At 40.4% G+C, this 23,156-nt stretch overlaps 1 protein-coding gene and 1 non-coding gene across 2 annotated transcripts in view; both read right to left on the bottom strand.

The window, feature by feature from the left end:
- Positions 1-23,156, bottom strand: part of Mapk1 (mitogen-activated protein kinase 1) — a 90,764-nt gene that overhangs the window by 18,923 nt on the left and 48,685 nt on the right. Inside the window, exons 3-6 of the mRNA XM_042666135.1 lie at positions 21,240-21,429; positions 13,661-13,777; positions 7,999-8,113; positions 7,403-7,534 (exon numbers count right to left, since the gene is read on the bottom strand). Coding sequence (XP_042522069.1) covers positions 7,403-7,534; positions 7,999-8,113; positions 13,661-13,777; positions 21,240-21,429 — 554 coding nt within the window. The remainder of the gene's footprint in view (positions 1-7,402; positions 7,535-7,998; positions 8,114-13,660; positions 13,778-21,239; positions 21,430-23,156) is intronic.
- Trnaa-ugc lies at positions 9,278-9,346 on the bottom strand. The gene has a single exon. It is a non-coding gene; the product is annotated as a tRNA-Ala (tRNA).

Genomic DNA, 23,156 nt, shown 5'->3' with positions numbered 1-23,156 from the left:
CTGGGTACTATCTTTGAACTTTTTTGTTCAAGGAAGTTGTCTACCACTTTTGAGCCACAGCTCCACTGGTTTTGAACCTTGTTGCTTAAATGTTAGCCTCCTAAGTAGCTACAATTATAGATGTAAGTCACTGGTGCCTTGCTAGGTTCTTACTATCTATTCAAGGGCCACCAAAGAGTTACTCAAATCTGCACATTGAATAAATTTATGCATGCTTACACAGTAAAACTAAAAACAACTTAGTGGTGGATTAAAAATGGCACAAATCCTTTAGTTTCTTCCACTAACTGGAAAAATTCATTTCTTCATCACTTGAATCCAGCTTCATGATTTGATTTGACCAACTGAGTGTAACAGATTAGGTGTTCTGAGAATTGGTTTCAAGAGGTCTTGAACTTATGCTCTTTGTAAAAAAAAATTTTTTGGCAGTACTGGGGATTGAATTTGATCAAGCCTTGTGCTCTTGCTCAACCCCTTTTCTTGCTCATGGATGGCATGAACCGTACCTCTAGTCTGACATTTTGCTGGTGAATTGAAGATGGAGACTTACAGATTTTCTGCCTAGGCTGGCTTGGAATTATAATGCTCCAGGTCTTAGCCTTTTGAGTAGGGAACGTTATAGGCATGGGCCAACTGGCATTCAGCTTATTATTTACAAGGTCTGTCTAAACAGCATAGGTAGGTCTCAAACTCATGATCCTCTTTGGCTCAACTTTCCTGAGTGCTGTACTGGTTTGCACCATTCCAACAGCCTAAATCTTCTAGATTTTAATTCTGTGTATGTGTGTGTGCTCATGTGTGTGCATGCTCACTAATCCTGGGGTTTGGACTCAAGGCCTGGAAGTTGTCTCTGAGCTTTGAGCTTTTGTGGTCAAGGCTAGTGTTCTACTACTTGAGCCACAGCTCTACTTCCTGCTTTTTGGTGTTTAACTGGAGATAAAGAGTCTCATGGACTCTGCTGCCCAGGCTGGCTTTGAAAACCAATTCTCAGATCTCAGTCTCCTGAAATGCTAGGATTATAGACATATGAGCCACCAGAGCTTGGCTTAGATTTTAATTCCTGAATGAGCCAACCTCAAAATTCTTATGAAAGAAAAAAGAAAAATAAGCTAAAAAATAATTTGGTAATAATCTGATACAAGTAATGACTATCTAAAGAGAAAAGTAAGGAAAGAGAGTAAAGCTTCCAAGAAGGTCCATTTATCATAAAGGCTTAGTTATGCAATTTATTTATTTCTTTTGTCTTTTTTTGGGCAAGTACTGGGGCTTGAACTCAGAGCCTCCCACTATCATTTGGTTTTTTCACTCAAGGCTGGTGGTTCTATCACTTGAGCCACAGGTCAACTTCTGGGTTTTTAATGGTTAATTAGAGGCCAGCTCCCATGGCTCACGCCTGTAATTCTTGTACTCCAGAAGCTGAGATCTGAGGATCACAGATTGAAGCCAGCCAGGACAGAAAATTCCTCATGAGGGCTCGGAAGGTGGCTCAGTGGTAGAGCACTTGCTTGCATGCATGAGGCCCTGGGTTCGATTCCTCAGCACCACATAAGCAGGAAAAAAAAAAAGCTGGAAGTTGTGCAGTGGCTCAAGTAAGTGGTAGAGCGCTAGCCTTGAGCTGAAGAGCTGAGGGATAGTGCCCAGGCCCAGAGTTCAGGCCTGTGACCGGCCCCCCCCACCCCCCAAAAAAAATTCCTCATGAGAGTCTATCTCCAATTAACCACTCAAAAACTAGAAGTGGAACTGTGTTTCAAAGTGGTAGAGTGCTAATCTTGAGCAAAAGAGCTCAGGGACCGTGCTTAGGCCCAGAGTTCAAGCCCCACATCACACACACACACACACACACACACACACACACAAAAGGGGGGGGAGGTAAAGTACAAACCAAACCAAATAGTTACATATGTCATACACATGAAGTTCACTAAAAACAACAACAAAAAACCCTACAGCTTTATCAAAGAATTATATAATTTACACACACACACATAATTTGTATACACATTGGCAGAACAAAATTTTAAAAGTTATTTGGAGATTTTGGTAATTAATAGTAGTTTTTATTATCTTTCCCTATTCTTTCTAAATTATTTTATACAATCATAAAATGCTATATTTATATCAGAAATCAAAGAATTTCTCCTGAATCCAAAACAAATTCAATTCTAAAGAAGTATTTCTGAATCTTGACATAAATTCAAAATCTCAAACTGATAGTTGCTAAAATTAAAAAATATACAAATTCATACACACATATATACAAGAATACACACGGGGGGGGGGGGGGAGAGGGGGGGATGGGAAGGGGAAACAAAGGAGGAGGCTATAATGCTTGATAAGAAATGCACTCATGGGGCTGGGAAGGTGGCTCAGTGGTAGAGTGCTTGCCTTGCATGCATGAGGCCCTGGGTTCGATTCCTCAGCACCACATAAACAGAAAAAGCCAGAAGTGATGCTGTGGCTCAAGCAGTAGAGCGCTCGCCTTCAGCTGAAGAGCTGAGGGACAGTGCCCAGGCCCAGAGTTCAGGCCCCAGGACTGGCAAAAAAAAAAAAGAAAAAAAAGAAATGCACTCATTATCTTGCCCATGTAATTGTAACCCCTCTGTACAGTATTTTCACAAAAAAAGTTCAAAAAAAAAAAAAAAGAATACACACAAACAGCAAAATTTAGAAAAAGCTAAAATTTCAACAGCAGACTGAACAAAAATACTACAAAATCATAAGACAGATAGATCTATGTATGAACATGAAAAATATTTAAGACAATTCTAGTAGCAGTGACATTCAGGGAATAATTGAAAAAGAATTTTACCTTCTTAAATATTCATGAAAATTTTTGTTAACTTTTGAAATTATTATTGAGACAGGCTCTTGCTATGTGACCCAGTGCCTCAAATTTCTAATTCTCCTACTAGGATTACAGACTTGAGTTATCACATATACTTACATTTTAGGTTAAAAAAAATGTATAGACAAGCATAAAGAATAGAGGGAATGGAACTCAAATGGTAGCTCATTTACCTAGCAAATATCAGGCCCTGCGTTCAATCCCAGTACTGTAAAAGTGATATTATATAGTAGGGCAAGTAATAATGTAACTGGTCAAGCTGTCATCCAATTCCTTATTTAGATTCCTATTCATTTGTAAATACTCTTGTTTACATTGGGTCCTCCAGATAATCCAGCTAATCTAATGGGGATTAGAACATGGACAACTTGGAGTGGGGGAGGGAGGAATTATCTCATCTACCATGGTTTTACAATAATATAGAAGTTTTTTGTTTTTTGGGTAGTGTGGCCTGAATTCTGGGCCTGGGCCCTGTCCCTCAGCTCTTCAGCTCTAGGCCAGTGCATTACCACTTGAGCCACAGCGCCACTTCCAGCCTTTTCTGCTTATGTGGTGCTGAGGAATGGAACCCAGGGCTCTCATGCATGCAAGGCAAGCACTCTACCACTGAGCCACCTTCCCAGCCCCAAGGGTTTTTTTGTTTTTTGGTTTTTTTTTGTCATTTGAGGGGCTTAAACTCAGTGCTTGGGAGCTATCTCTGAGCTCATTTTTGCTCAAGGTTAGTGTTCTACCACTGCGAGCAACAGCTCTACTTCTGGTCTTCTGGTGGTTAATTGCAGATAAAGAGTCCTATGGACTTTCCTGTCCAGTCTGGCTTTGCCTGCCATGTCTGGCTTTGAACCGTGATACTCAGATCTCAGCCTCTTGAGTAGCTAGGATTACAGGTATGAGCCACCCACCAGTGCCTGTTTGTGTTTTGTTTTAAGCAGCTGCCCAAAGTTGGCATGGTGGCACAGGCCTATATCTCAACATTCAGAAGGCTTAGGCAGGAAGAATAGTGAGTTTAACATCAGCCAAGATACATACAAAGATCCTGTTGGGGACGGGGGTGTTTCTCATAAATATTCAATACATATTAAATAGTAATAGAAATGAAGCCAGGTGTGATGATCTATACCTGTAATCTGGTCAGAGGCTAGCTCTGTGCAAAAGTGCTAGACCTTATCTGATAAATAAAAACATACCAGGTATCAGTGACTCATGCCTGTAATACTAGCTACTCAAGAGGCTAAGATCTGAGATTAGTAACTTAAAGCCAGCCCAGGCAGGAAAGTCTATGAGACTCTATCTTCAATAAAATACCACTGAAAAAGTGAGAAGTAATGTTCTGCTCAAGTGGTAGATCACTAGCCTTGAGCAGAAAGAAGGTCGCTCAGGGATAGCATCCACATCATGAGTTCAAGCCCCAGTACCAACACATACAAAAAAGAAAAGCAGACTGTGGGACATGGCTCCAAAAGTGGAGCCTAGCAACCATAAGGTCCAGAAGTTCAAAACCCTAATGCTGCGCGTGTGCGTGCGTGCGCGCACTCGCACGTGCACGCACACGCGCACACACACACACACACACAAATCCAAACAATAGAAAGATAATTATTTATTTACAAAGGATAAAATCTTAGTTATTATTATTATTATTATTTGTGCCAGTCCTAGGGCTTGAACTTGGGGCCAGGGAGCTGTCTCCAAGCCTTTTTGCTCAAGGTCAGTGCCCTATGACTTCCAAATTTTTGGTGGCTAACTGGAGATCAAGTCTCATAAACTGTCCTGGTTGGGATGGCTTCAAACTGTGATCCTCTGATCTCAGTTAGGATTTATTAGAAATAGCTGCCAGTGCCTGGTTTATTACCATTCATTCAATTTTATTTTATTTTTGTCAGTCATGTTGCTTAAATTCAAGGCCTGGCTACTGTCCTTGAGCTTTTCTCCTCAAAGCTAGTGCTCTACTACTATGAAACACAGCTCCATTTCTGGTTTTGTGGTGGTTAACTGGAGAAAAGAGTCTCATAGACTTTCCTGCCTGGACTGGCTTTGAACCACAATCCTCAGATCTCAGCCTCCTGAGTAGCTAGGATCACAGGTGTGAGCCACCAGCACCCTGCTACCTTTTATTATTACTTTTTTTCTCCTTTTGTATACAGGTTATCTAATTGTTCCAGCACTTGCTGGTAAAGAGATGGATATAAGCAGTGACCTTTTTATAAATCTCAAGTGAATTATGATAAATGAAAGAATATGAACATAGAAGGCAATATATTCCACGATCACATTAGTATGACATTCTGGAAAAGGCAAAGCTATAGGGATAGAAATAAAATCACCTCATTCAGTCAAGTATTGGTGGCTCATCCCTGTAATCCTTGGTACTCACTCAGAAGGCTGAAATTTGAAGATTATGGTTGAAGTCAGCCTGTTTAGAAAAGTCCCTGGACGCCAGGCGCTGATGGCTCATGCCTGTAATCCTAGCTACTCAGGAGGCTGAGATCTGAGGATCGCGATTCAAAGCCAGCCTGGGCAGGAGAGACTGTGAGACTCCTATCTCCAGTAAACCACCAGAAAACCGGAAGTGGCGCTGTAGCTCAAGTGGTAGAGCACTCGCCTTGAGCTGAAGAGCTGAGGGACAGCGCCCAGGCCCAGAGTTCAAGCCCCACGACCGACAAAAAAAAAAAAAAAAAAGTCCCTGGAGACTCTTATCTCCAATTAACCACTCAAAAAACTGGAAGTAGAGCTGAGCTGTGGCTCAAAGTGGTAGAATGCTAGACTTGAGGAAAAAAGTTAGGGAAAGTGCCTAGGACCTGCGTTTAAGCCCCATGACCAACAACAAAACAAAGAAAGCACATCACTTGCTACCAGGACCAGGGGACTGCCTATAGGGAGCAGATCCTTTTCAGTGATTATAGAAATATTCCATGCGTTATGGGGGTATATACAGTACACCTTGTTAAAACAAAGAAACCCACTTTAGCCAAATGTTGACGAATCATGTCTGTAATCCTAGCTACTCAGGAGGCTAAGATCTTAAGATCATGGCTTGAAGCCAATTAAGCCAGAAGTGGAGCTGTGGCCCAAGTAGGAAAGCACTAGCCTTGAGCACAACAGCTCAGGGACAGCACCTAGGTCCTGAGTTCAAGCCCCAGGAATGGCACACCTCACCATAACCCCTAAAATAAGATGGACAGACTTCATGTAAACTATTCTTTATAAATCTGATTTGGAGCCGGATGCTGGTGGCTCAAGCCTATAATCCTAGGTACTCAGGGAGGCTGAGATCTGAGGATCACAGTTCAAAGCCAGTCGGGGCAGGAAAATCCATGAGACTCTTTTTTTTTTGGGGGGGGGAGGGAGTAGGGTCCGGTCGTGGGGCCTGAACTCTGGGCCTGGGTGCTGTCCCTCAGCTCTTCAGCTCAAGGCTAGTGGTCTACCACTTGAACCACAGCGCCACTTCCGGTTTTTTTTCTTTTTGCTTATGTGGTGCTGAGGAATCAAACCCAGGGCCTCATGCATGCAAGGCAAGCGATCTACCACTAAGCCACCTTCCCAGTCCCTTCCATGAGACTCTTATCTCCAATAAAAACCATTCAGTGGTAGAGTGCTAGCATTGAGCTGAAGAGCTGAGGGACAGACAGGCCCAGAGTTCAAGCCCCGTGACCGACCCAAAAAAAAAAAAAAAAAATCTGACTTAGAATTTAAGATTGAGATATCTGATCCAAAATGCCCTAAAATATAAAACTTTTTGAATACTGACACAATTCAAAATGTAGAAAATCCCACACACCTGAATGATCTACTGTAATGACTCACATTCAAAACAGGCTCACTAAAAATATTGTATAAAATTACCAACAGGTTATATATTTATGAAACAAATTAATTTTGTATTTAGATGTTGGTCCTTTCTCTAAGTTACCTCTTTATTAAATATTCCAAAATGTAAGAAAATTAATAATTCCAGACATTTCTGATCTTAAGCATTTCATATAAGAAATAGTCAACCTCTAATTTGTTTTGTAGGCTTAAAAATGTGACTAGAAATTGAAATAATACAAATAAACAAAAAAGTGGGAAAACTAGAACTTTCTCCAGACTTCTTCACCATATAGAAGATATTGCTCTCAAATTAAGAATCAAAGAGAGGCTGATGGTATCTCAGTATGGAGTGCATGCCTATTATAAAGTTAGGCATTGGGTTACAGCTCCAGCACTGGAGGATGGAGTGAAAAGAAAAGAGTAAGCTGGGTGCTGGTGGCTCATGCATGTAATCCTAGCTACTCAGGAGGCCGAGATCTGAGGATTGCAGTTCAAAGCCAGCCCAGGCAGGAAAATCTGTGACATTCTTTTCTCCAATTAAAAAACCCACCAGAACACTGGAAGTGGCTCAACTTGTAGACCGTTTGCCTTGAGCCGAAAAGCTCAGAGAAAGCGCCTAGGCCCAGAGTTGCAGCTCTACAACCAACCAAAAAAATTAAGCTCTCTTTACTACAAACAGTGACCTAACAATTTAACAAACACAACAAATATGAAGCTAAGTCTAAGAAACAATAATGAGCTAAGACTTACCTTTGGAGTCAGCATTTGGGAACAGCCTATTCCATGGTACTTTATTTTTGTGTGGAAGAGAGAGCAAATAGTTTCTAGCCTTTAAATTTATTATACAATTCAGGTCTTCCTGTGATGGGGATCCAAGAATACCTATTAAATAAAGTAATTAGCTGCTAAATATCAAGACCAAGGCAAACAAACATATCCTATCAATTTGAGACAGAATGAACTTTGGTCCTTAATGTCTTCTTACCATCACCTAATGCTTACCTTTCCTTTTTTTTTTTTTTTGGTCAGTTGTGGGGCTTGAACTCGGGGCCTGGGTGCTGTCCCTGAGCTCTTCAGTTCAAGGCTAGCGCTCTACCACTTGAGCCACAGCACCACTTCTGTTTTTTTCTGCTTATGTGGTGCTGAGGAATCAAACGCAGCAGGGTCTCATGCATGCAAGGCAAGCACTCAACCCATGAGCCACCTTTCCAGCCCCCTTCCCAAGAAATTTTTACATAAAGGTTTTATTTTTAATTTTTTTAAAAGATCAGAAATTTAACTCTATTACAGATTAGAATTATTAAAACTCCTGAGTCATTTAATGATGTGACTCTCAGGAACCTTACCCAGAATATGGTTCAGTTGGTCAAGATAATGCTTTCCTGGGAAAATGGGCCTATTGGACAGCATCTCTGCCAGGATACATCCCACAGACCAAATATCAATGGACTTGGTATAGCCCTGCAGCAGAAAGGGGAAAAAGGGCAGATAATGATTATCTATGGATATGCCAAACAAGGAGATCTTGTTCCATGAGATGCATATTGCTGATACAAGTTGGAGCTTTTTCAAAATGTCACAAATACATGAAAACAATAAAAAGAAAAATAATTATTTGGCTTTCTTATACTTAACCATGATTAATTTTATTTCACATTTCAAATGCTGATTAACTTTCAATTTAATTAGGTTTTCTAGCCAGGAACTGGTGGCTCACAGCTGAAATCCTACTCAGGAAGCTGAGATCTGAGGATTGAGGTTCTAAACCAGTCCAGCTAGACAAATTCTTGAGATTCTTTATTCTAATTAATCAGCAAAAAGCCAGAAGTAGAGCTCTGGAGCTCAAGTGGTAGAGTACCAGCCTTGAGCAGAAATAGCCAAGCAAGAGCATAAGGCACAGAGTTCAAGCCCTGGTAGCAGGGCATGCATGCATATGTACGTGTATACACACACACACGCATGCACGCACGCACGCACGCACGCACGCACACGCACACGGACCTCTGAAGTGTACTTCAGTCTTTTTTGAAAACAAAGTAGGGGGAGATTTAGAATTATTACATGCTTCAGGACATTAAAAACCCATTTAGTCACTTTTGGAAACATAAGTCAGTTCAAAAGAGGAGACATTACTATACTTTCAGGATAGCATATTCATCTTATAAATAATTTCTTTTTTCTTTTTTTTTGCCTGTCGTGGACCTTAACTCTGGGCCTGAGCACTGTCCCTCAGCTCTTCAGCTCAAGGCGAGCACTCTACCGCTTGAGCCACAGCGACACTTCTCACCTTTTCTGTTTATGTGGTGCTGAGGAACCGAACCCAGGGCCTCATGCATGCAAGGCAAGCACTCTACCACTGAATCACCTCCCAGCCCCATCTTATAAATAATTTCTAAACAAAGCAGGCTGAAAAACTTTGACCTCTACAAAAAAGTAACACCAATATTCTCATCATTTTCTATTTATTTTTCAGGTAAAATATTCTTTTTTTTTTTTTTTTTTTGGGTCCGGTCGTGGGGCCTGAACTCTGGGCCTGGGCGCTGTCCCTCAGCTCTTTTAGCTCAAGGCTAGCGCTCTACCACTTGAGCCACAGCGCCACTTCCGGCTTTTTTCTTTTTGCTTATGTGGTGCTGGGGAATCGAACCCAGGGCCTCATGCATGCAAGGCAAGCGCTCTACCACTGAGCCACCTCCCCAGCCCCAGGTAAAATATTCTTTTAAAGGAAGTCTGTTGGGTTGGGAAGGTGGCTCAGTGGTAGAGCACTTGCCTTGCATGTCTGAGGCCCTGGATTTGATTCCTCAGCACCACATAAGCAAAAAGAAAAAAGCCGGAAGTGGCACTGTGGCTCAAGTGGTAGAGCGCTAGCCTTGAGCTGAAGAGCTGAGGGACAGCGCCCAGGCCCAGAGTTCAGGCCCCATGACCCAACTCCCCCAAAAAAAAATTAAAAAAAAAAAAAAAAAAGGAAGTCTGTTAAAGTCATGTAAGAATTCAATGAAAAAAGGCTCTCTCCAAGGAACAGAAGCTACATTTTATGGAAGATATTAAATATAGTGATAAATGGAAGGAGAAATATAGAAAATACCAGAGAGAAAAATCTGAAGGTGGGTGCTGGTGGCTCTCACCTGTAATCCTAGCTACTCAGGAGGCTGAGATCTGAGGATCATGGTTCAAAGCCAGCCTGGGCAGGAAAGTCCATGAGACTCTTATCTCTAATAAACCACTAGAAAACTGGAAGTGGCACTGTGGCTCAAGTGGTAGAGTGCTCGCCTTGAGCTGAAGAGCTGAGGGGCAGCTCCAAGGCCCAGAGTTCAAGCCTCATGACTGACAAAAACAAAAAACAAAAAGCAAAAAACAAGAAGTGCTAATACTAGAGGAAAATGTAAAAAATGGCTCTGCTAGACCAAATCTGGAACAAACCTACATAATAGTAAGTGGTTATAAATCACCAAATAAATACTCAAGAGTAAACTAAAATATAGAAAAATGATAGATGTGTAAAAATCACCAGTGGATGGCAGGAGAAGTGAAAGTTTAATGAAGATAACGTACAAACTATTTCCCCATGAAATAATTACGAGTCCAGAAACTACTAATAATTTGATGGTGGATCTGGAGGATGCCATATTACCTAAAAGATAAATAAGATTACCCATTACAGTACAAAGGTAAAAGACTCTGAAAAGAGTTTTAACATTTCCTGCATGGCGGGCAGGAAATATTTCTCTCTTTTCCATTTTCCTCTACTTAAATGCTGTTTTACTAAAATAAATCGTGTGTGTGTGTATGTGTATATCTGAAAACAAGCAATGTGCTATCATTGTGGTATTAATGCCAAAAATGGATGATACAAAACTGAAGGGAATTCTGTTCTCAAAAAAAGGTACCAAACTAATGCTTATCATCTCAGGAATGCTAAGATGCCATGGCTGTAGGGAAGAAAACATGCCCTCTTTAGGAGTATTAATGTTCTAGATGTTCAAGGAGTTAAATGTCAGACGATTTTTTTTAAAGAGGAGAGAAAAAGGAGAAAGAAGGAGGGACAAAATGGCAGTATGTTAACAGCTGGTGGATCAAAGATAAAGGGTATATAGGCATTCATTGTATTTTTAAATTTTTCTATTTTTTAAAAAATGTTCTAGGGCTGGGAAGGTGGCTCAGTGGTAGAGCACCTGCCTTGCATGCTCAAGGCCCTGGGTTCGATTCCTTAGCACCACATAAGAAAAAAAAAAGCCGGAAGTGGCGCTGTGGCTCAAGTGGTAGAGTGCTAGCCTTGAGCTGAAGAGCTGAGGGACAGTGCCCAGGCCCAGAGTTCAGGCCCCACGACCGGACCCAAAAAAAAAAAAAATTGTTCTAAGTCAATAAAAAAGAAAAGAGAGTACCTGCCTACCAAGCCGGAGGCCCAGAGTTCAAATCCCAGTATTAAGTAAGTAAGTAAATAAACAATCGCCTACTATGGTCATACATGCCTTAATCCTAGTATGAGGGAGGGAAATCTAGGAAGATTGACAGTCCAAGGCTAGCCGAGTACTGGTGGCTCATGGGAACAATCCCAGATACTCAAGATTCTGCAATTTGAAGACTGAAGCCAACCAAAGCAGACAAATCCTCCAGACTCTTACCTCCAATTACCCATGAAAAAGTAGGAACTAGAGGCATGGTATGAGTGATAGAGAGCTAGCTATAAGGAAAAGCCAAATTACAATATGAGGACTTGACTTGAGTTCATTAACCAAGTACTGGCACCAAAAACAAAAGTTAGAGGTTAGCCTAGGATACATAATATAATGAGACTGACTCAGAAAAAGAAAAAAAGTGAATACATTACTAGAAGTAACATTCTCAGGCTAGAGGTACTACAAATGAAAAATGAATTTATACTAAGTTTTACCACAGTAATTCTCATGTAGAAGGAAAGTTGGGCACCTGAAAAAAATGCAGAACTACCTCACTAAGGGGATGATGAGAGAATAAAGGCAATGGGCACATTTCAAGTTATAATGAAGACTCAAAGTCAAGGGCCATCAGGACAAAAGGCTCAACAGACTCTACTTTTGCATGCCAACACTCTGTTTAGAACGGCTATCATGTAGCCCATTAGAGAAAAAAATCTGCATAGCTGGGAATGTGGCTCAGTGGTAGAGTGCTTGCCTAGCATGCATGAAGCCCTAGATTCAATTCTTCAATACCACATACACAAAAAAAAGCCAGAACTGGCACTGTGGCTCAAGTCATAGAGTAGTAGCCTTGAGCAAAAAGCTGAGGGACAGTGCCCAGGCCCTGAGTTCAAGCCCCAGGACTGGCAAAAAAAAAGAAAAGAAAAGAAAAAAAGACACTTGCTATGTGGGATTTTTTGCAACACAGTTATGTAAGAGAATCTACACAGCATTTTTTGAAATATTTACTGTAAAAAGTCCTTCTTTATAGTGTATTTTTTCCCCTAATGCTAGTACTGATGTTGTATGGTAAATCCAATCTTGAGAACAGAGAAGCCACTACTTAATAGGCCAAGTTTGGAATTTTTTTTTTTTTTTGGTCGTGGGGCCTGAACTCTGGGCCTGGGCGCTGTCTCTCAGCTCTTCAGCTCAAGGCTAGCGCTCTACCACTTGAGCCACAGCACCACTTCTGGCTTTTTCTGCTTATATGGTGCTGAGAAATCGAACCCAGGGCTTCATGCATACAAGGCAAGCACTCTACCACTGAGCCACCTTACCAACCCAAAATTCGGGATCTTTATAGAACACAGGCATGCAGCAGAGGAACTCCAGTCACAAAGCCCTACCACCCTGAATACAACTAACACATGGCTTATATGGCCAAAACCCACACAATGTTCATGGAATTAATCTTAAAATGGAAAGCAAACCAGATGTGAACATAATCAAAGTAAAACAGTGCACATTCAAATCTCACAAAGATATTAAATATAAGCCAAAACAAATCAAATGTGGACACAGTCAAGGGGAATCAAGCACCAGTCATCGAAGGAGAGTAAGACAGACTTACCTGAACATACCAACTCAAAAAACTTTTTTTTCATTTTTTTTTTTTATTGTGAAGATACCGTTCAGAGGGGTTGCAATTACATAGGCAAGATAATGAGTACATTTCTTATCAAGCTTTGTTGCCTCCTCCTTTGTTTTCCCTTCCCATACCCCCCCACCCCCCAAAACACATTTTTAAACTAAAGAATATTCTCTATTATTAAGGCCTTTTGCTTAGTCCCAGTCTCCTTTCTTCACTGGGACTTGAAGCATGATCTGGGCCTGGTCCCTTAACTTTTTCACTCAAGACTGGTGCTCTACCACTTGAGCAATAGCTCCTCTTTTAGTTTCTTGGTGGCTAACTGGAGAGAAGAGTCTCAAATTTTCTTGTCCTGGATGGCTTTGAATTACGACTTTAAGATCTCAGCCTCCTAAGTAGCTAGGATTACAAGTGTGAGCCATGGAGCCAGGCAGAAATATCTTTTAATGTGATTTTGCTTAACTAAAAACATGTATATAAAAAATAATTGCTGTGCCGGGGCGCCAGTGGCTCACGCTGTAATCCTAGCTACTCAGGAGGCTGAGATCTGAGATCTGAGGATCTCGGTTCAAAGTCAACATGGGCAGGAAACTCCATGAGATTCTTATCTCCAATAAACTACTAGAAAACCAGAAGTGGTGCTGTGCCTCTAGCAGTAGAGCGCTCGCCTTGAGCTGAAGAGTGCACGGACAGTGCCCAAGCCTGGAGTTCAAGCCCCAAACCGACCAAAAAAAAAAAAAAAAAAAGGAGACACAGGAGACAGACCATTTATGGTATTACCATAAATGATTACTTCCTCTCGACTCTAGCTGAGGTAGTAAGAATGGTCCAAAAGTTCAATGATGAACAAGATTAGATAGTACCTTGACTCTGGCCAGATGGGCCAAGCCTAAACCTAAGCTGAAGCTTACAGATGAGGTTTACAGCTATATATTTCAAAGTTTTCTTGCTTTCTGGTTTTCTTTTTTATGTTAACTTCGTCCTTACCTTGGAATTCAACATAATTTCTGGAGCCCTGTACCAACGTGTGGCTACATACTCTGTCAGGAAGCCTGTGTGATCATGATCTGGATCTGCAACACGGGCCAGGCCAAAGTCACAGATCTAAGGGAGAAAAAAGCAGACAACTGAGAATCTACCCAGCTTGATATCAGAATATCATAAAAGTAAAAGAAAACATAAGTAATAATGATAACAAGCAGTTGCTGCCACTACTATGTGAGGTATAAAAGCATTATTATTTAATCTTTTCAACAACCTGAAAGTCAGTGATGATTGATATGCCAAAGACTAACAAAGAGGCTGAAAGGATTTTTTAAAACAATACAACTTGCTGGGAATTAGTGGCTCACCCCTGTAATCCTAGCTACTCAGGAGGCTGAGATAGAAGGGGATTGTAGTTCAAAGCCAGTCTGGACAGGAAAGTCTGTAGAGTCTTATCTCTAATAATAAGTGGAGCTGTGGTTTTAGTGGGAAAGGAACAGTGGGGGTAGTATGCATACACGCATACACATATACACACCACGCACACGCACACAGATACAACTTAACTTGATGAGTGGGGTTGGAATAAGATGTGGGAGAGAATGACAAGGAAGGGATGACAAGCACTGTACTCATAAATTGACACGCAGAACTGAGACTGCTTTGCACACTATTTAAAGATAATAAATTTAATAAAAAGTATAATCAAGAGAAACAACTAGGAGACAACTTAAAAGAGGAAAGATTTCTCTCACATTTTCTTAACTGTTTAGTTGTAACTACATATAGCTTACTTGACAAAAATTGTTCTGGGTAAATTCAGCAAAGCCATCCAGACCCCATCTCAGCCCCATCTCACTGGTGCTCACAGGATCATTGCTGCTAGGATTAGCTATTGGAATTTGCACTGGACTTCTATTTCTCAGATTCCACTTCTTGATAGTTCTCCCATTTAGTCCAAGAAAGTGACATTTTTAGAACCTTCTCACTTCCCTCCCATTTTATGTAGTCAAATCTTCATATACTGAAGATGTACCATTTTCTGGTTTTAAAATATCCAGCTTCTCAGTTTGTTCAGACTTACAGAAGTACCTCCTAAGCATTCCTCATCTTGCTCTCCCAATACTGTAGTGCTATTCAAGAAGGCTATTTTATAAAATAGCTAGTTATATAACATGCAGCTATAATCTAGTTCCACACAAATTCAGAATCTTTTAGCTCTTAGGCCCCTAGGAAACCAACTCAAGAGAAAGATACGTTAACTATAATGGGCCAGAGTAACTATTCTCCTAGAAGATAGACTAAAAGACATGGACTAATCTGGAAGCTTGATAGAATTAAGTAGGCTAAGAAACAAGGGTCTAAACTAAGGCCCTAAAATCAGGGACAGTAAAGGACAAATCTAAAAGGTATTTATAGGACTTGGAATCTACCTAGACTTAATCTCTACCTTTGATCCTACAGACGCTCTCATTTACTTTGACTACAGCATCCAAAAAGTTGCACATTTATGCTGCAGAATGTCCTTCTCTTAGACATTAAAGGCCAGGGGAGAGTGTGAGGTTGAATTCAAGCACCAATACTGGCACAGAACAGAGGGGATAGGAGTGTGTTCAACAGCACATCTGCTTCTCCAGTGGCTCTCCCGTAGGCTGCTTTCCATGTCCACTCTCACAAGATAGAACAGTGAGGGAATCCTGCCTTCCTCTGTAGCTCTGACTGCCAACTCTAGCCACTCTACTCGCAATGTGAATAACCACTACAAACCTGCACTGCTCCTTTCAGAGATGGCTTGCTTGCCAATGACATTACAAGGAATAGTTCATAGCTTTTGTGGAGGAACACAGTTGAATTTACAATTGACTGATCTGAGCCTTTCAATGTATTTATATCCTATTTGTTTCCTCCTCCTCCTCTTCCTCGTCTTCTTCTTCCTCTCTCTCCCCCTCCTCCTCCTTTTTTTGTTGACAGTGGGGTCTGAATTCTCGGCTTGGGCACTGTCCCTGAGCTCTTCAGCTCAAGGCTAGCGCTCTACCACTTGAGCCACAGTACCACTTCTGGCTTTTTTCTTTTTGCTTATGTGGTGCTGAGGAATCGAACCCAGGGCCTCAGGCATGCAAGGCAAGCGCTCTACCACTGAGCCACCTTCCCAGCCCCAACATTTTCTGCTTATGTGGTGCTGAAGAATCAAACCCAGGGCCTCATGCAAGCAAGGCAAACACTCTACCACTGAGCCACCTTCCCAGTCCCTATTTGTTTTTGTCAGTCATTGGGCTTGAACTCTGGGCCTGGGCACTGTCCCTCAGATCTTCAGCACAAGACTAGCACTCTACCACTTGAGCCATAGCGCCACTGCCCGAGCTGGCTTTGAAGGCTTTGAACCTCAATCCTCAGATCTCAGCATCCTAAGTAGCTAGGATTATAGGCGTGAATCACCGGCTCTCAGCTTCTATTTGTTTCTTTATAGTGCTTTCTACTAATTTTTATGGAAGTAACTGCTGGAAGCATTTCCAACATAGAAGGCTCACTGGCAACTGAATTCAATAAGATAAGCTATGAATGATCAATTTTTTTTGATGACTGAAGGGGGGTGCTCTGAGCCCCACCCACTCCAATGCTGTATGGCTTGAACTTTTCAAATAGGTATGATTTATTATTTCTCTCTTTTTCAGGGCTAACATTTCATTGTAGAATTCATGTTCAACCAGAGCTTTGCTTTTTGTTATAGGAATGATATCTTATGTCACATCCTAACTCACACAATAGGAATAAAAATATTATGCTTGGTCAGTGAAACAAAACCAGACGAAGCCTCAGAATATAAGGACAGTTCTGTTATTGCTCTTGGTTCTGGGCGTTAAAAAAGACTGCAGAGAGGGGGGAAAAAAGACTGTAGAGGTTCAGACTTGGATACACAGCTCTGAGAGAGGGGGAAGGAGAATAAGTGGGGTGTTGCATGCTTGCAATCTCAGTTAAATGGAGGAAATGGGAGGATACTGGCTTGAGACAAGCCTGGGCAAAAAGGTTAGTGAGAGTCTATTTAAAAAATAAGCTGGGGGTTGTAGTACACACTGGTAATGCCAACTGCAAGGGCCTTATTATCACTTTTGATGCTATTTGCTCTAGAACTCTCCCCTCAAGTGGTTAGTACTTGCCTGGTAAGCACAAGGCCGTAAGTTCAAACTCCAACACTGCCAAAACAAAACAAAACCAATCTCCCTAAAAGCCCCTAAATGTGTAGTTATTCTTCCTTGTTGTTTTCCCTCTGAGAGAAACTCAATCTGAAAAGCATTAGCAGGTCATTCAATGTAAGTTGCCATGGGGTTGGAGACAGTGGGCTGATGGAGAATATAGCATACAAGTAGTTAAAAGAGGGCTCAAATTATTTACCATAGCTAAGATATGGAACCAACCCAGATGCCCCTCAGTAGATGAATGGATCAAGAAAATGTGGTATATATACACAATGGAACTCTATGCCTCCATCAGAAAGAATGACATTGCCCCATTTGTTAGGAAATGGAAAAACTTGGAAAAAATTATATCAAGTGAAGTAAGCCAGGCCCAAAGAAACATAGGTCCCATGGTTTCCCTTATTTGTAATATCTAGTATATGTATGAGTCAAGCGGAAAAGGTCAGATAATGTGATGTCAGGAAAATGAACCCTTAGATGTGTATTTTAATGTTTTTTTTCTTTCATGCATGTGTTTCTAACACATTTATAAGATTATCTCTTTGTTGCTTTGTATGTCCCTCCCCCACAGTATAACCCCTGCTTTCACTATATTTGATGTCAGTATAACTTGTGGAGGAGATGGGGAAAAACCAGTTGTTTAAGGATACAGGTGGACCTGTTGCAACAATAAGAAGTACAAATTGTCATGTCCAAAACGAGCTTTACAACGTGGGGGGGGGGGGGGGGGAGAAGGATTGGGATTAGGGGGGGAGGGGGGAAAGGGATGTGAAGGGTAAACAAAGGAGGAGGCTGCAATGCTTGGTAAGAAATGTACGCATTATCCTGCCCATGTAACTGTAACTCCTCTGTACAGTATGTTCACAAATTAAATTAAATTAAAAAAAAAAATAGAAGAGGGCTCAAGATTAGGATGTGGTGTAGGTGTGAGGTGAAGAGTGGGTTTGGTAGAAGAGGGAGTGGAAGCATATCTAGAGGATTGGAATCGGAGCAAAATGCTGTTGGATAAATCAATAGTTTCACTGGGGGTTGCAAAATGGTGGTTTTCTAATTTTATTATTCCTTTATTTTTATTAGCTGGTATTTTTTTCTAGAAGGGCTGTGGGTCATCAACTGGAGCTATTTGCTTACTACCCTGATGCACAGATACTAGTAGATTTCCTATTGCAAAGACAGAGAAAATGTTTTATCTTTTCCCTACCAATATTTGTCACAGTGGAAAGGTATAAGAGAAACTTTTATCAATGGTATACCTACACTAAAAAGGCACAGGACTAGCAGCACCATGTCATCACCCCCTCCCCACTCCACAGTTTTCTGAACACTACAATACCAAAGATTAATGTTTACGTAGAAATAACAAATAAAATGCTAAAGCTACAAAATAAAAAAGCAAGGATGCTGAAAATAAATCCTACAAAAATGAGAAATTCTACATCTTTTGTATGGTATTACATAAAACAATTTATTAAATTTAGCACTTCCCTATCTGGCTACTTTCTTGATCCTGTACGTGGGAATTTTTATAAAACAAAGGAAACCTTAAAGATTTGTTTCTTGTACTCTCTTTCACAGGCACACATGGAATCATATGGCTACAATGACTCGTATGAACATTTTTGCAGTTAGGCTAGCAAACAGTAACAAACTAGTATAGGCATTTCTCTGGCAGTTCCATTTTAAAAAATGCCAGATGAAGTTCCAAATAGGGCTTATAATCCTTACATGTTTCTGTAGCCTGGAGAAATAAAGAGAAAGTCTATAATCGAGAATCCCAGAAGGGACCTGAGGTCTCAGGGCATCATATATCAAAATATAAAAAGCAAAAAAAAAGTTTATTTAGAGTAGTTATATGAAGGAGTCTCACTTCAACAAGTCAGATTATGGATGCAAATGCTTAAAATAAGTAAAAATATTAAAATAAGTTTATTATTGTTGGCTTTGATACAAAAATTAAAAGTTGAAGGTTTGACTCACTTGGAATAAGCTTATATTCTGAGTGGTCAAGAGTAGTAAATACTTTGTTACAGGAGGCCAACAGAAAATAACAGAACTGCTTACTTAAAAATTCAAAAGGGGGGCTAGGAATGTGGCTTAGTGGTAGAGTGCACTTACCTAGCATGCATGAAGCCCTGGGTTCAATTCCTCAGTACCACATAAATGGAAAAAGCCAGAAGTGGCATTGTGGCTGAAGTGGTAGGGTGTTAGCCTTGAGCAAAAGAACCTCAGGGACAGTGCCCAGGCCCTGAGTTCAAGCCCCAGGACTGGAAAAAAAAAAATTCAAAAAGGACCTAAATAACCTAAGTAGTCTACCTGCTAGCTTTTCTAGGCACAAGGACCTGAGAGTCATCTTGGTCACCACAAAGTTCAGAGGATCCAAAACATCAATAATTCCATCACTTGAGTGGAAAAGACATTTTCTCTATTGGCAGTCTTGTAAGCATTATATTACATATGCATTAAACTGCCACTACATCCTGACCGGTTTGGATATACTTGCTGTGTCAAACCTCAGTGACATCCCATAATCACTTTAAGAATGAGATGCTTTCCAATTTATAACCATGTGAATGATGTATACTTTCTACGTGCATCTAAAACATAGAAGTAAAACTGGCCATCATGTGGTTGAAGAGAAAGATCAAGAGAAGCTGAGGCTCAAACAGGGCTATACTATGAGGTACACATCTATAATCACAGTTTTCAGGAGGCTGAGGCAAGGAGATAAGTTTGAGTCCAGTCTGAGCTACATAGTGAAATCTTGTTTTCACACAAATTTGAGTCCAGTCTGAGCTACATAGTGAAATCTCGTTTTCACACAACAAACTGATCCAACTTTAGACTGATAGATGGCTGTCCATGACCTTACTTTCAACCAACCTTTCAAGCTAATGTCAATGATTCTCTAAGATTTATCCAAAGCTGGGATAAGAGGAGGACACAGTGTTTTGTGAATGAGTCCTTGTTTCATACTTAGATGTTATCTTCTTCCTGTTGCCTCTCACAGTAGTAGTCACAACTGGGTCACTTGTCTCCTTTGCATTTTTATAGCATTCTCTCCTGCATTTCAATTATAGCACATACTAGTACAATAATCTACTGTCTTATCAGATTTCTCATCTGTCAGTTTTTTTATTTGAGGGGTATATACTCATCTTCCTGGCATAGTATACCTAACAGAACCTCACACAATCAATGTCTATTGGATTGAAAATTTTTTTAAAAAACAATTATTCCTATATATTTACGTATTTTTCCCTTTGATAATACTGGGGTTTAAACTCAAGGCATCATGCATGCTAAACAGGCACTCTACCACTTGAACCACTCAACCAGCCTCTTTTTGCATTGATAATTTTCCAGAGAGGGTCTCTTTCCCAGAGTTGGGCTGAAGTATAATCTGCCTATGTGTGCTTCTTTAGATGCCAGGTGTTGGTCACTGCAGCCTGACACTGTGCTTCCACCTTGGCCTGAGATAACAAGGGTGCATGCTACAGCACCCAGCCACTGACTGAAACGGAGTCTTGCATGTCTTTCTACTTTTTGGTCTTGAATTGATGTGAATTTTTTATTAGTCTGAATCTACATCTTTTCATTGTAGCTAAGATATCTATAGATCTTCCTTCTTATTCAGCTGTGCCATCTGTTAAAATAAAAACAGATGCTATACCTCTTTAGGAAAACTCTAAGGACTGTAAAAGATCTGAATTTCTTCCTTAGGAAATTCCTTATTAGGAATTAAAGGCAGAGTGGTTGCTTTCTGAGTCTCTTGTATAAAACTTATTGAAGGAAAATGATCACCAATTAAAGAAGAGACTTATACTTGGGCTGGGGGTGTGTCTCTAGCAGAATATCTGCCTAGCAGGCCCCAGTACCACCAAAAAACACTTATTGCATACAGATGCATATGACCTATCTGTTCATATAAAATATGAAAGTGTGCACATAACTAGGAGAGGAAGAATGGCACAGAAGGGAAAAAAGAATTAGCATTCTGTATTTGCATTTCTGCCATAAAAATATTTTCATAGCCAGGTGCCAATGGCTCAAGTCCGTATTCCTAGCTACTCAGGAAGCTGACACCTGAGGATTACAGTTCAAAGCCAGCCTGGACAGGAAAGACTGTGAGACTCTTTTCTCCAATTAACCATCAAAAATCCAGAAGTAGAGCTGTGGCTTAAGTGGTAGAGTGCTATCCTTGAGTGAAAAAGCTAAGGGGAAGTGCCCTGAGTTCAAGTCCTAGTAATGACACATGAGCATGAAAAGCAAAGACACACATGTTTGTGGTATAATTTAAAATATGAATAATGATAAAATAACTGTGTCTCAGTATATTGTTTTTTCCCCCTCAATATACTATACCATGAGAATTAAATAATCTGGCTGACCTTGAGATCACAGGTGGTATTGAGCAGCAGATTGGAAGGCTTGAGGTCACGGTGCAGAACATTAGCTGAATGGATGTATTTTAACCCTCTAAGAATCTGGTAAAGAAAATAGCAGATGTGGTCATTGCTGAGGTGTTGTGTCTTCAAGAGCTTGTAAAGATCTGTTTCCATGAGGTCTTGTACTATATATCTGTTTGGAAAAGTTAAGGTAAAATACGAACTAACTGATCATGGTTAGCCAAGTTTTACAGACACAATTCACCCTCTCCAAATGGCCAGTTATTATATGTACCATGAGGCCTTTAAGGAAAACAAACTGAAAAAGTAAATGGAAGGAATCTAAAGTAGTTAATTCATTGTTTAGGTCCTTTAAAACAACAGTCATCGTATCTGCTTGATGTGGTTGCTTATGAGGATAGACTAAGATTTGAGACAGAAATATTGGCAGGGTAAATCTTGACTTCCTTGTTCTCTAAGCCGTTCACCATTAATAAATCTTCTCCAAATCTTAGGGTGGGTGGTAACTGGCAAGGTTATATGTTCCCTTATCTCTTTGGTCCAATCTATAATGTCACAACTGTCTCCTTAGTAACCAACCATAAAGCTTTTGGTAATACAGGCCTAGAAACACTCTGCTACAAACCCAACCTTTAGTCTATTTTCATGACTCTTTGATTACTGTTAAAGTCCTATGAAAGTAAGAACAAGAAAAAAATCATGCTAAGACGTTGTCTGTACTGGTTTGTGTTCTTCCTGCTTTCTTGCCTCACCATGTATCTAAGCATCTAACACTGAACAGAAGTCTTTTGTTTTTAATTTCACTATGATATTTCATTAGTGATATTTTTACATTTCTTAAATTTTTTAATTGTTAATAAAGGTGATGTACTGTGTCCTACAGATACGTGCAAGGTAAGATTTGGCACAAGACACAGGACTTACACACCTGTTGTCTAAGAGGCTTATGTTGTTGTTGTTGCTGCTGCTCCTGCCCATCCTGGGGTCTGAACTTAGGGCCTGGGTACTAGCTATTCCTGAGCTTTTTTTTTTTCTCAGGCTAGTGCTCGACCACTTGAGCCACAGCTCTACTTCTGGCTTTTTGATGGTTAATTGGAAATAAGGGTGTCATGAAACTTTCCTGACTGGTCTGGCTTTGAATCACAATCCTCAAATCTCAGCCTCATGAGTAGCTAGGATTACATCCATTAGCCACAAGCACAGGCACAGGTACCCAGTTTGAGGCTTCTTTTTATGGGGAAGGTAAACCAAGACCAACAGGTGGTAGCAGTTAGGAGGAATTTCACTTAAAATATCACTATAACTTATTACCAGAGAGCTGTTTAAAAATGCAAAGGGATGCCTACAGATAGTGAGCTGCTGTTCCCCTAAGGGATGGATTACAAATTGGACAAACTGGTATGTGAATTCTGTGTTAGCCTAAAGGACAACTTGCTCTCTTTGACAGACCCTCTTCACTATGTTCAAAGCCTCCTTTATCTTTAACAAACACCATTTTCTAGACCTCCTTGTCTAGGTTTTTAATGCTGGCCAATTACTCACATAATTTTGGCCCAGTGCAACATTAAAGAAGAGTTATGACAGTATCTAACATCTGGATGGTTCTGACTAGACAATACGTATATCTAAGGCACCCTACTTTATTCAAGTACTCTCTGCTTTCCCTTTCATTATAACAAATTGGTTGAAGGGACAACACATTTTGGAAAGAAAATGTTTACAGATACAGAGAAAATATTGGACTTACCTAAAAGATACTAAATTTATTTACTAAAAACTAATAAAATGAATCAGAAAAAAATTTCAGTGCTACTTTAAGTGGCAAGCAGTTATAATCTCAAATATACTTCATATACTTTTCCTTTACTTTGATAAGTCAAGGAAATTTCAAAGCTATAT

This window comes from Dipodomys spectabilis, unplaced genomic scaffold (genome assembly GCF_019054845.1).
Source record: "Dipodomys spectabilis isolate Male_0828 unplaced genomic scaffold, ASM1905484v1 ptg000363l, whole genome shotgun sequence".
Taxonomy (NCBI): Eukaryota; Metazoa; Chordata; class Mammalia; order Rodentia; family Heteromyidae; genus Dipodomys; species Dipodomys spectabilis.
This window is presented reverse-complemented; position numbering and strand designations above follow the sequence as displayed.